The sequence below is a fragment of the Pristiophorus japonicus genome, chromosome 8 (assembly GCF_044704955.1).
Source record: "Pristiophorus japonicus isolate sPriJap1 chromosome 8, sPriJap1.hap1, whole genome shotgun sequence".
Classification (NCBI taxonomy): Eukaryota; Metazoa; Chordata; class Chondrichthyes; family Pristiophoridae; genus Pristiophorus; species Pristiophorus japonicus.
In genome coordinates this window covers 136,151,533-136,165,889 of record NC_091984.1, presented here as the reverse complement: position 1 = coordinate 136,165,889, position 14,357 = coordinate 136,151,533, and the positions used below count along the sequence as shown (strand labels likewise).

Here is a 14,357-nt window from a genome sequence, read left to right as displayed (position 1 = left end):
CCTTCTCCTTTTTCCCCCCTTCTCCTTTTTCCCCCCTTCTCCTTTTTCCCCCCTTCCCCTTCTCCTCCTCCCCCCTTCCCCTTCTCCTCCTCCCCCCTTCCCCTTCTCCTCCTCCCCCCTTCCCCTTCTCCTCCTCCCCCCTTCCCCTTCTCCTCCCCCCTCCCCCCCATTTCTCCCTCTACCCCCCTCCTCCCCCTCCCCTCACTGTCAGAAACACAGACACTGACAGACAGAGAGTGAGACACACACACAGACAGACAGAGAGATAGAGACACTGACAGAGACACACTGTGTGGGGGGGGGGGGGGCATCCCAGCACGCTGTTGGAGGGCTCCCGGTGCTGCAGTCGGTAAGTAGAAAATGTTTTATTTTTTGATTTAAAAAAAAAATTATTTCTTATTAATTATTTTTGATTGATTTATTGTTTGATTTATTGATGTTTTTATTATTGATGATGGCTCTTTATTTGTAAAACTGAAGTGTTTAATGTTTGTAAACTTCCCTTTAACCCCCCCCCCCCCATTCCCTACACCTGATTTGTAACCTACGCCTGATTTTCTAAAGTGTAGACAAGGTTTTTTCGAGCGTACAAAAATCTTCACTTACTCCATTCTAAGTTAGTTTGGAGTAAGTTTTCACTGCCGAAACTTTGAAAACAGGCGTAAGTGGCCGGACACGCCCCCTTTTGAAAAACAAATTCTGTTCCAAAGTGAAACTGTTCTAACTGACTAGAACTGGAGCAAACTAAATGCCGAGAATCTTAATTTCTAAGATACTCCATTCTAAACCAGTTGCTGCAAAAAATCAGGAGCAACTGAGGCCGAAACTTGGGCCCAATAAGGGGTCGGCTATTTAGGACTGAGATGAGAAATTTCTTCACTCAAAGGGTGGTGAATCTCTGGAATTCTCTACCCCAGAAGGCTGTGGAGGCTCAGTTGTTGAGCATATTCAAGACAGAGATAGACAGATTTCTGCCTATTGAGGGAATCAAGGGATATGGGGATAGTACAGGTAGGTGGAGTTGAGGTAGATGATCAGCCATGATCTCATTGAATGGAAAGTAGGCTCAAGGAGCCAAATGGCCCTCTCCTACTCCTAATTCTTATGTTATGCTCTTATGTAACGGCCTCCTCCTATTCTTCCCTATCCTGGGGATAACGTGCTCAGTTGTAATACCGCGCACTGTTGCCTCTTCAGTTACATCCACATAGACCTTCGTGGCCATACACAGTTGGGGACCATAGCACGAGGTGTGGCTAAACTATTTGTGCCATGAGTGCAGCCTGTATCCCTCTTCTCATCCACACGAGACTTGTTGCATATCGACCCAGTTACCACATATTCCCCCTACTGAATCTCTTCGCCTTTTTGACGACTTGCCTAGTTAAGCCTGAGGAGGATTGAATCCGAAAAGAAAGACTTGCATTTATATAGCGCCTTTCACGACCACTGGACATCTCAAAGCACTTTACAGCCAATGAATTACTTTTGGAGTGTAGTCACTGTTGTAATGTGAAAAATGTAGCAGCCAACTTGCGCACAGCAAATTCCCACAAACAGCAATGTGATAATGATCAGATAATCTGTTTTGTGATGTTGGTTGAGGGATAAATATTGGTCGGGACACCGGGGATAACTCCCCTGCTCTTCTTCGAGATAGTGCCATGGGATCTTTTACATCCACCTGAGAGTGCAGATGAGGCCTCGGTTTAACGTCTCATCCGAAAGATGACACCTCCGATAGTGCAGCGCTCCCTCAGCACTGCACTGGGAGTGTCAGCCTAGATTTATGTGCTCAAGTCCCTGAACCCACAACCTTGTGACTCAGAGGCGAGTGTGCTACCCACTCATCATCATCATAGGCAGTCCCTCGAATCTGAGATGACTTGCTTCCACATCAAAAAGTTCACAGGTATTTCAATGAAGGACCTAAAATTCCAGGTCCCGAACTAAATCTTAAAGGGTGGAAGATGCCTGTGTGTGGATTTTTTTAACGTGTGGTGGCCGTTGCACACCAGCCGCCACACGGGTTTGACAGAGCTAGGTCTTGGTCCAGTGGCAAGGGTTAACCAAGACGACTGGAGACCAGCTCTGCCACTGAGCTGACGCTACCTCAGTCACCCACAATAAATGTGTCAAAAATTACATTTCACTGGTTTCAGTAGTGCACGCCTGCTATCGCTCTTTATCTAAGTATAAATTTGTATCTCTGGCTCTGTTTACAGGAGGAGACGCCCTTGTTTCTTGCTGCCCGGGAAGGCAGCTACGAAGCCGCCAAAATCCTACTGGACCACTTTTCCAACCGCGACATCACCGACCACATGGACCGACTGCCCCGTGACATTGCGCACGAGCGGATGCACCACGACATCGTCCAGCTGCTGGACGAGTACAACCTGGTGCGGAGCCCCCAGGGCTCGGGCGGGCCTATGATGGGATCGACCATGTCCCCCGTGACCTGCCCGGCCGGCGGCGGCTCCTTCGTCAACCTCAAGCTGACCCCCATGGGCAAGAAGGCGAGGCGGCCCAGCACCAAGGGCCTCAACCCTGGCAACGCTAAAGACTCCAAGGAGGCCAAAGCCAAGCGGCGGAAGAGATCCATCGGCAACGGCAAAGGGGCCCTGGTGGAGAGCTCGGTGACGCTGTCACCGGTGGAATCGCTGGAGTCGCCGCATACCTACTTGTCCACCACATCTCCGCCTCTGCTGACGTCGTCGGGGGTTTTGCACCAATCACCGCCGACCTCGCTCCACCCCTCCATCCCAGTGCAAAGCCAGATGGCAATGACCTTCTCAAACCTAAGCGAGATGAAAGGTATGAGCATGGGCTCCAACACGGTCCTAAGTCAGGGCCTTCCCTCCATGTCCCACCCTTCCATGGCCGGCCAGAACACCAGCCTGGGGCTGCCCCTGGGGCGAGGAGGGCATGTGAGCATGCAAACCGAGTGGGTGAACCGAATGGGAATCACCAACTCCCAGTACAACCCCATGCTGGGCATCCTGCACCAGGTCTCCGGCTCGTACCCCAACATCCACCAGCAGAACACAGTGCTGCAGGCTAACATGCCTTCCGTGCACATGACCATGGTCAGGGAGCAGTTGCCACAGATACTGACCTACCAACCCATGAACAGTGGCGTGCCGCAGTCAGTGATGCAGCAGCAGCAGAGCAACTCTCAAGTGGCGCAGCAACAAGGGCAGCCGTATTGCGGCTCAATGACGCCGGTGCCCGTTGGCAACATGCATCAGATGGCCGAGATCGTCCGGCTGCCAAGCGGCCAACTGAACAACGCCATGCTGTCGGCAGCCCAAGAGGGCCAGGCCTCGCAGGGCCCCCTGCCACCTTACCACAAGCTGCCGAGTTCGGTACAGCTCGACAAGTACCCCACCCCGCCGTCCCAGCACAGCTACGTCTCGGCGACGGACAACACCCCGAACCACAACATTCATCTCCAGAGCGAGCATCCCTACCTAACGCCTTCCCCTGAGTCCCCCGACCAGTGGTCCAGCTCCTCCCCGCACTCCACGTCTGACTGGTCCGACATCACGCCCAGCCCGGCCTCCATCGGGCAGAGGCCGCAGGTCTCACGCATCCAAGAGCAGCAAAGGAGCAACATGCAAGTGTTTGCCTGAGCACTTGTGCCAAGCCCGAGGACAAAAGACTCTTCGTCTGACCGCCTGAAATGAAGGAAGAAGCAATTCCTTGCACTTCTGGTCGGGGAGATTTCCCTTCACGTGTTGGTGGGGGGATGGGGGGACGGCGACAAAACTGTTACAATGAAGTACTCAACAAGTCTTAACCAAGATCAGCTCTCTCTCAGACTCTATAGACTCGAAGACATGATTTCAAGTGTGTTTTGAAGAAGGTTTTATTTATTTTAATCACTGATGTCACTGCCCGTTTCCATGTTTGTGTGGCATATGTTTTTTTTAAAACTCCTTTTGTGCAGCACAACGCTGTGAACTTAAGCAAGGTTTTTAAAAAAAATTGTACTGTATCTCCACCCTGCGTTCTGCGTGGATTACTCCTCAAATTTAAGAACTATTCCGGCAGAGGACACACCGGATAGCTGAAGTTACGATCGGGGTCATGGAGCGAACTGTGATCGGGTCCTGCTACTGTGGCTCATAGAGATCAAACTTATTATCGAAGGAAAATGCAACCTTGCCAGCATTGGTTTTGTTATTGGGGGCGACGGGGAGGGGCGGGTAAAGAGGGAAGATGCTGACGTTCAGTGGTTCAGACTTCCAACTTAAGTCCTGCTTTCACAAGCTGACCTCTTTATACTGTTTCCATGGTACTAACATTCTTAACATAATGCCTTCATGTAATTTTATACCGAATGCCTTCCTTGCCCAGCAGCTCAGTGTCGGAGTGATATAGCAGGTGGAATAGTGAGCATTGTCATTCTGTTTTTATATTAATTAATTTTTAGATGTGTAAGGCATCAATTTTTAATCATTCCTTCGTCGCTTGAGTCTCCTGAAGTATGTAACATTCCCTGTGACTCGCCTTAATGAGATTCAGCAAAAGATTCTTGGCTTCTGCCTTATTTGAAGAAGAAGTGGATTCACAACTCGATTTTCTCCTCCAGTGACTGCTTGCTTTCAGCAGCGGCAACACTTTCTTAGTAAATAGGTTTTAGCATCGATGCCCACAAATCCCTCATCAGCTGACCGCCTCTGACTGTGCAGCAATTGATGAGCAGGCCTTGCAATGATTGTTGCTCTCAGTGAAAGCAAGCCACATTGGGCAGATCTTTGACAAACGCACTTCGGCATGTGTCGGGGGGGTGGGGTGCGGGTGCGGGAGAGGATTGTTCTATTTCTGAACATCACTGCTCTCAACCCGTCACCTGCGAAACTCTGATGAAACTTGGCACTTAGTGGGAGTCTCAGCACCAGATCTAGACCAGTCGGTCTTCCACAATTCAATGAGAACCCGATGAAGACTGGATAGTTTGGGGCAATTGTTTCCTTTTAATGTGAATATGATCCAGCTTGGGTTCTTATTTTGTATATTCTTTAAATATATATATCTCTCTCTTAAAACGTTCCAGGGATCATTCTTCAGTCCTCTTTGGTGTAATGCATCTTTCTCATAATTATTCATACGCAATCACCGGGATGGAAGCTTGAGTGAAGTGATAAATGAAGGAGTTTAACGGCGACGCTCATTCACTGCTACAAGTAGAATAGATGTGTTGGGCAATCCACACCGTCTGCACTCTGAAAGTAATTACTGCCCCAGACCTATATCGGGACAATTTCCTCAGTTTGGTTTCTCACCCTGCAGAAAAGATCTTCTCTGTGCTGAAATTTAAAAGGCTGGTTGAGGGGTAGGTTGGGGTATCTTCCCCCCAACAGCTGACGTCGCATCACATCAAATTCTGGTCAGCATAGGGCACTCTTGGCAGTCGCCGCAGGAAATGTTGCTTTTGCCACTTGGTTCAACAAACGCGTCTAACGTTCGGATGGTTGGCAGGGTCAAGGGTTTGGGGGCAATGCCACAATCCCCATAAGGTTAGAAACCTAAATATCTTTTTCCCCCTACCATCTCTTCCCACGGAACCGCTCTCTCGAGTGAGGTCTTGGGTGGAATTGATTCAACTTGCACATCCTTCACCCTCCTTCACTCCCACTGGAAGCTCTACTTTTTGAACTTACATTTTTGCCAATTTCTGGTTCTGAATTAATTATTTTTCCGTTTGTAATAATTCTATTTTTCTTTTCTCAAAAAGTTGTACTTTATACTAAGATGAAGAAACACAGTGTTAAATTGAAAAGAAAATCCCATTTTGAGAAGGAAATCTTGGGGTTGTAACATTTCACTGTACTTATGAAACACATAGAAAAATCTTCAATCTGTAAAATTTACAGGTACTTAGATTGTTTTGCTAGTGTTCGAGAGATTTGGAGTAGAAATCTGTTTTGTAGGCTTGTTCTATCACCGCAGAAGATATTTAGAATCTGTGCTTTTTTTTTGTTAAGATTTTAAGTTCCAGCCACAGCCTGGAGTTTAACATTTTTTCACTTTCTCTTCCCACATAATGTATATCATTGTGAATTTTTGAGAGAGAAAAAAAGTTATGGTCTGTACTTTCTGTGAAATGTTTGTGGAAGAAAGCATTGAAATGTAGTCAAAAATCAAACATCTAAAGGTACTTTGAAACGAAGCAGGGTATTTCAGACAGGGGTGTGTTTTAGCCACTTGTTCTTGAATTACTTGTGATGTCACAGCTAAGTCAAAGGACATACCCCGTAAATAACTGAATGCTAAAGGTAGGACTTAAACAATTGGGACTTATCTCCCAAACAAACCTGCTCAAAACAACTCATGAAGGAATCTTGAATAATATGAAAAGGAAGGTAATTTTTCAATTCCGTTCAATATAGCCCTGTTTCAGTTTGTAAGTTGACATCTACAGATATTATGGTCTCGAAGGCACCTGTGAAATTTTTGCTTATTCTTAAGCTTTATAAACAGATTTTAATAGAATTGTGCAGGAGTTAGAATATGAGTGGTTTTGTAGCACTGATGGACATCTCCATTTTTATCTTATTGGGCTGAATTATGAATTCTCGTTAATTTAAGTTCCCTCTCGTCCTCCCTCTTTTCCACCACCCCCTCCATTAATGCACAAATACTGGTGCATTGACTGTTTTGGAGCCAACTCAGCCAGAACTTGTAAAGTTTGAGTGAGCCAAATGGCCGATGCATAATCTCAACACCTGCTCATGGAACTAAATTGGCTACCCCGCGGGGGGGGGGGCTGATGGTGTCAGAAATCAAAAACATGACACCAGTTGAATACAGGTTGCTCCTGTTAGGTCAATGGCCCATGTTAGGGCAGCGTAAAATGAATGTTATTCTGTGTTACAGATTGGCCTTTTTCATTTTTTTTGGCCCTCATGCCATTTTCCATAAGTGAACCGTAAGATCTGAAATCTGCACCTTTCACTTTCAATCCTTGTAAACATAACAAAACCCAGATCTAGCCATGCACCCTGTTTGCAGAAACTTTCTCAATAGAATTTATGTTTGAAAGCCACAGTCTCAGTCTGTTGGATGGTGGATACTATTGTACACGTTTTTTTTAAATATGATACAGCCCAAGTAATTTCTAATAAATATCCATTTAAGGACCAGTTTCATTGTCCATCCCTCTGATACTATTCTGGCACAGATGTTTTTTCCCTCTTTAGAATGCTGCACTTTAAATCCATCAGTCGAACACTCTAAGCTCTTCGATCTGAACCAACCTTCAGAAACCCATTGAGAAACTATCAAAGATCCACCCATTTTAAACCCTTCGTTCCTTGGAAAATAGGAATGTCAATTGGACGTGATCAAAGGATCAATGTTGTTTTGACTTTACAGTCGTACATTCTCTCAAGATTAGACCACAAAACTGTGAAGACTCAACGTGGAGGTAAATACAGAACGCATATATTAGAAATAATATTTCTCTTGACCACTCCCTTTACTCTTATCTACTTCAATGTGTGTCCGCAGTCACAGGGCGATGCACTGATCCACTTTGTGTACAACCCTGCGGTGCGTTGGTTCACACTGGTGCCCACATGTTCCATCCATCCTTGATGAGTACAAAATACACCAAAAAAAAACCTCTGAACTTCCTTTAATTCACTCTTTGCCTCTTTTCTCTCAACAAGCTAGAAATGGAGATGTCCGGGTGTTGAAGGAGGATGTATTTCATACAGACAGACAATCACGTAACAATAACTTGTGTGTATAACACACAAACTCAACTACAGTGAAACTACAGAACCAATGGTCCGTGCCTCACGGAGCCGACGAATTGATGTAAATAAACTAACTTTGTATGACAAATTGTATCTTCGACAAACATGTACCTTTTTGCTGTCTTTTAAATGTATGTGTACTAAAAAAATCGCTTATTCATATTAGATGAACTATTGAATGCATTGAACCAGTAGATGGAATACTATTTTTTAATTTTTACACTTAAAAGCTTTTCATGAGAAAAGTCGTTTCAAATGGATTTCTGCAGAAAAGTATTTTTGAAGATTGTGATTTATACATGAAGTATGAAATGTAACATAATATGTTTCAAATGGATATTGGTCTGTTGTCTTTATGGGTGGGAAATTCAGCTATCTCCGATTGTTTAACATCTGCAACAAAAATATAGTAACATACAAAATGTGTGTGTGTGTGGAAGGAGGAACAACCCGTGGGTACACTGTCTCTCTCAGGACATAATGCTGAAGAGAAGCTCTATTGATCAGGCAGCCCCTCGAGCCTGCGCTGCCATTCAATTAGATTATGACTGATCTGCACCTCAGCTTTATTTTCCTTCTTCTGCTCCCTATCAGTTTTGGTTTCCATATTTACGAAAGGATGTACTTGCTTTTGAGGCAGTTCAGAGAAGGTTCACTAGATTGATTCCAGAGATTAGGGGGTTGACCTCTGAGGAAAGGTTGAGTAGGTTGGGCCATTACTCATTGGAATTCAGAAGATTGAGAGGTGATCTTATCAAAACGTATAAGATTATGAGGGGGCTGGATAAGGTGGATGCAGAGAGGATGTTTCCACTGATGGGGGAGACTAGAACTAGAGGGCATGATCTTAGAATAAGGTGCCGCCCATTTAAAACTGAGATGAGAAATTTATTTTCTCAGAGGGTTGTAAATCTCTGGAATTCACTGCCTCAGAGAGCTGTGGAAGCTGGGACATTGAATAAATTTAAGACAGAGATAGACAATTTCTTAACTGATAAAGGGTTATGGGAAGAGGGCAGGGAAGTGGAGATCAGATCAGTCAAGATTGTATTAAATGGCAGAGCAGGCTCGAGGGGCCTTATGGCCGACTTCTGCTCCTGTTTATGTTATCCCTCGCTACCCTTGCCTAACAAAAATCTATCGATCTCGGTCTTGAAAGCACCCTTGACCCCCAGAATCCAAAGTCTTTTGGGGAATGGAGTTCCAAGTTTCTACTACACTTTGTGTGAAAATGTGCTTCCTAATTCTGCTCCTGAATGGCCGAGCTCTAATGTTAAGATTGTGCCGCCTTGTTCTTGATTTTCCCACCAGAGGAAATAATTACCCTATCGAATCCTTTTAACATCACCCCTCAATCTTCTATAGATACGCCAGGGAATAACAAGCCAAGTTTATGCAACCTGGCTTCATAATGAAGCCTTCTAAGCCCCAGTATCATTTTGTTGAATAGAACTATTCAGTATAAATCAAAGGATACCATTTTGTTGCTATCTAGGTCGCTGGGCAGACCACACCTGGGGTACAGTGCCCAGTTTTTGTCATGTCCCCACCCCACCCGCCTATCCACATGGGGGGTGATATAGTGGTCTTGGCAAAAGTCCAGAGGAAAACTACAAGAATGATTCCTAGCTTAAAGAACCTCAGCTACCTGGGCTCAAGGACCTTGGTCTATTTACTTTAGAGCAGTGCAGACTTAGAGGTGACCCGATAGAGATCTGTATAATAATTGATTGGCTGGATCGTGCCTCTATTGCTTCATTATTCTAGTTGAACAGATTGGAGAGTTTTGTAATGTATTTGCTTCATGGGTTTTTTGCTTAAGAATTCATAGCAACACATTGCTATTAAGAACTAGTTGGTTTATTAGTAAAGGTTTAACAATCACACGACACATTACCAGTTCATCCACCAGGCTCTCAATCACCTGCCTCATCATAGAAACATAGAAAATAGGTGCAGGAGTAGGCCATTCGGCCCTTCGAACCTGCACCACCATTCAATGAGTTCATGGCTGAACATGCAACTTCAGTACCCCATTCCTGCTTTCTCGCCATACCCCTTGATCCCCCTAGTAGTAAGGACTACAGCTAACTACTTTTTGAATATATTTAGTGAATTGGCCTCAACAACTTTCTGTGGTAGAGAATTCCACAGGTTCACCACTCTGGGTGAAGAAGTTTCTCCTCATAAGAACATAAGAATTAGGAACAGGAGTAGGCCATCTAGCCCTTCGAGCCTGCTCCGCCGTTTAACAAGATCATGGCTGATCTGGCCGTGGACTCAGCTCCACTTACCCACCCGCTCCCCATAACCCTTAATTCCCTTATTGGTTAAAAATCTATCAATCTGTGACTTGAATACATTCCATGAGCTAGCCTCATCTGCTTCCTTGGGCAGAGAATTCCACAGATTCACAACCCTCTGGGAGAAGAAATTCCTTCTCAACTCGGTTTTAAATTGGCTCCCCCGTATTTTGAGGCTGTGCCCCCTAGTTCTAGTCTCCCCGACCAGTGGAAACAACCTCTCTGCCTCTATCTTGTCTATCCCTTTCATTATTTTAAATGTTTCTATAAGATCACCCCTCATCCTTCTGAACTCCCAACGAGTAAAGACCCAGTCCACTCAATCTATCATCATAAGGTAACCCCCTCATCCCTGGAATCAGCCTCGTGAATCGTCTCTGTACTCCCTCCAAAGCTAGTATATCCTTCCTTAAGTAAGGTGACCAAAACTGCACGCAGTGCTCCAGGTGCGGCCTCACCAATACCCTGTACAGTTGCAGCAGGACCTCCCTGCTTTTGTACTCCATCCCTCTCGCAATGAAGGCCAACATTCCATTCGCCTTCCTGATTACCTGCAAACTAACTTTTTGGGATTCATGCACAAGGACCCCCAGGTCCCTCTGCACCGCAGCATGTTGTAATTTCTCCCCATTCAAATAATATTCCCTTTTACTGTTTTTTTTTCCCAAGGTGGATGACCTCACACTTTCTGACATTGTATTCCATCTGCCAAACCTTAGCCCATTCGCTTAACCTATCTAAATCTCTTTGCAGCCTTTCTGTGTCCTCTACACAACCCGCTTTCCCACTAATCTTTGTGTCATCTGCAAATTTTGTTACACTACACTCTGTCCCCTCTTCCAGGTCATCTCTGTATATTGTAAACAGTTGTGGTCCCAGCACCGATCCCTGTGGCACACCACTAACCACCGATTTCCAACCCGAAAAGGACCCATTTATCCTGACTCTCTGCTTTCTGTTCGCCAGCCAATTCTCTATCCATGCTAATACATTTCCTCTGACTCCGCGAACCTTTATCTTCTGCAGTAACCTTTTGTGTGGCACCTTATCGAATGCCTTTTGGAAATCTAAATACACCACATCCATCGGTACACCTCTATCCACCATGCTCGTTATATCCTCAAAGAATTCCAGTAAATTAGTTAAACATGATTTCCCCTTCATGAATCCATGCTGCATCTGCTTGATTGCACTATTCCTATCTAGATGTCGCGCTATTTTTTCCTTAATGATAGTTTCAAGCATTTTCCCCACTACAGATGTTAAACTAACCGGCCTATAGTTACCTGCCTTTTGTCTGCCCCCTTTTTTAAACAGAGGCGTTACATTAGCTGCTTTCCAATCCGCTGGTACCTCCCCAGAGTCCAGAGAATTTTGGTAGATTATAACGAATGCATCTGCTATAACTTCTGCCATCTCTTTTAATACCCTGGGATGCATTTCATCAGGACTTGTCTACCTGAGTCCCATTAGCCTGTCCAGCACTACCCCCCTAGTGATAGTGATTGTCTCAAGATCCTCCCTTTCCACATTCCTGTGACCAGCAATTTTTGGCATGGTTTTTGTGTCTTCCACTGTGAAGACCGAAGCAAAATAATTGTTTAAGGTCTCAGCCATTTCCACATTTCCCATTATTAAATCCCCCTTCTCATCTTCTAAGGGACCAACATTTACTTTAGTCACTCTTTTCCATTTTATATATCTGTAAAAGCTTTTACTACCGTTTTTATGTTTCGCGCAAGTTCACCTTCGTAATCTATCTTTTCTATCTTTCCTTTCTTTATTGCTTTCATCTCGGTCCAAAATGGCTTATCCCTTATCCTTGGACTGTGACCCCTGGTTCTGGACTTCCCCAACATTGGGAACATTCTTCCTGCCTGCATCTAACCAGAATTTTAAATGTTTCTATGAGATTCCCTCTCATTCTTCTGAACTCCAGTGAATACAAGCCCAGTTGATCCAGTCTTTCTTGCTATATCAGTCCTGCCATCCCGGGAATCAGTCTGGTGAACCTTCGCTGCACTCCCTCAATAGCAAGAATGTCCTTCCTCAAGTTAGGAGACCAAAACTGTACACAATACTCCAGGTGTGGTCTCACCAAGGCCCTGTACAACTGTAGTAACACCTCCCTGCCCCTGTACTCAAATCCCCTCGCTATGAAGGCCAACATGCCATTTGCTTTCTTAACCGCCTGCTGTACCTGCATGCCAACCTTCAATGACTGATGTACCATGACACCCAGGTCTCAAATAATAGTCTGTCTCTCTATTTTTACCACCAAAGTGGATAACCTCACATTTATCCACATTATACTTCATCTGCCATGCATTTGCCCACTCACCTAACCTATCCAAGTCACTCTGCAGCCTCATAGCATCCTCCTCGCAGCTCACAGTGCCACCCAACTTAGTGTCATCCGCAAATTTGGAGATACTACATTTAATCCCCTCGTCTAAATCGTTCATGTACAATGTAAACAGCTGGGGCCCCAGCACAGAACTTTGCGGTACCCCACTAGTCACTGCCTGCCATTCTGAAAAGTACCCATTTACTCCTACTCTTTGCTTCCTGTCTGACAACCAGTTCTCAATCCACGTCAGCACACTACCCCCAATCCCATGTGCTTTAACTTTGCACATTAATCTCTTGTGTGGGACCTTGTCGAAAGCCTTCTGAAAGTCCAAATACACCACATCAACTGGTTCTCCCTTGTCCATTCTACTGGAAACATCCTCAAAAAATTCCAGAAGATTTGTCAAGCATGATTTCTCTTTCACAAATCCATGCTGACTTGGACCTATCATGTCACCTCTTTCCAAATGCGCTGCTATGACATCCTTAATAATTGATTCCATCATTTTACCCACTACTGATGTCAGGCTGACCGATCTATAATTCCCTGTTTTCTCTCCCTTTTTTAAAAAGTGGGGTTACATTGGCTACCCCCCACTTCATAGGAACTGATCCAGAGTCTATGGAATGTTGGAAAATGACTGTCAATGCATCCGCTATTTCCAAGGCCACCTCCTTAAGTACTCTGGGATGCAGACCATCAGGCCCTGGGGATTTATCGGCCTTCAATCCCATCAATTTCCCCAACACAATTTCCTGACTAATAAGGATTTTCCTCAGTTCCTCCTTCTTACTAGACCCTCTGACCCTTTTTATATCCGGAAGGTTGTTTGTCTCCTCCTTAGTGAATACCGAACCAAAGTACTTGTTCAATTGGTCTGCCATTTCTTTGTTCCCCGTTATGACTTCCCCTGATTCTGACTGCAGGGGACCTACGTTTGTCTTTACTAACCTTTTTCTCTTTACATATCTATAGAAGCTTTTGCAGTCCATTTTAATGTTCCCTGCAAGCTTCCTCTCGTACTCTTATTTTTCCTGTTCTAATCAAACCTTTTGTCCTCCTCTACTGAGTTCTAAATTTCTCCCAGTCCCCGGGTTCGCTACTATTTCTGGCCCATTTGTATGCCACTTCCTTGGCTTTAATACTATCCCTGATTTCCCTTGATAGCCACGGTTGAGCCACCTTCCCTTTTTTATTTTTACGCCAGACAGGGATGTACAATTGTTGTAGTTCATCCATGTGGTCTCTAAATGTCTGCCATTGCCCATCCACTGTCAACCCCTTAAGTATCATTCGCCAATCTATCCTAGCCAATTCACGCCTCATACCTTCAAAGTTACCCTTCTTTAAGTTCTGGACCATGGTCTCTGAATTAACTGTTTCATTCTCCATCCTAATGTAGAATTCCACCATATTATGGTCACTCTTCCCCAAAGGGCCTTGCACAACGAGATTGCTAATTAATCCTCTCTCATTACACAACACCCAGTCTAAGATGGCCTCCCCCCTAGTTGGTTCCTCGACATATTGGTCTAGAAAACCATCCCTTATGCACTCCAGGAAATCCTCCTCCATCGTATTGTTTCCAGTTTGGTTACCCCACTCTATATGCATATTAAAGTCACCCATGATAACGGCTGCACCTTTATTGTATGCAAGGGTATTCAATTAGGAAGGATTGACAGAAAGGAAAAGGAGGCGGGGTGGCGTTGCTGGTTAAAGAGGAAATTAATGCAATTGTAAGGAAGACATTAGCTTGGATGATGTGGAATCGGTATGGGTGGAACTACGGGATACCAAGGGGCAGAAAACGCTAGTGGGAGTTGTGTACAGACCTCCAAACAGTAGTAGTCATGTTGGGGAGGGCATCAAACAGGGAATTAGGGGTGCATACAATAAAGGTGCAGCCGTTATCATGGGTGACTTTAATATGCA

General features: G+C 45.0%; 1 protein-coding gene across 1 annotated transcript in view; it reads left to right on the top strand.

Annotated features, from left to right (window-relative positions):
- The window catches only part of LOC139268760 (neurogenic locus notch homolog protein 2-like), a 209,585-nt gene extending 201,574 nt beyond the window's left edge, over positions 1-8,011 (top strand). Inside the window, exon 34 of the mRNA XM_070887431.1 lies at positions 2,226-8,011. Within this exon, the coding sequence (XP_070743532.1) occupies positions 2,226-3,632 (1,407 nt within the window). The 3' untranslated portion in view covers positions 3,633-8,011. The remainder of the gene's footprint in view (positions 1-2,225) is intronic.
- Positions 8,012-14,357: the final 6,346 nt, after the last annotated feature.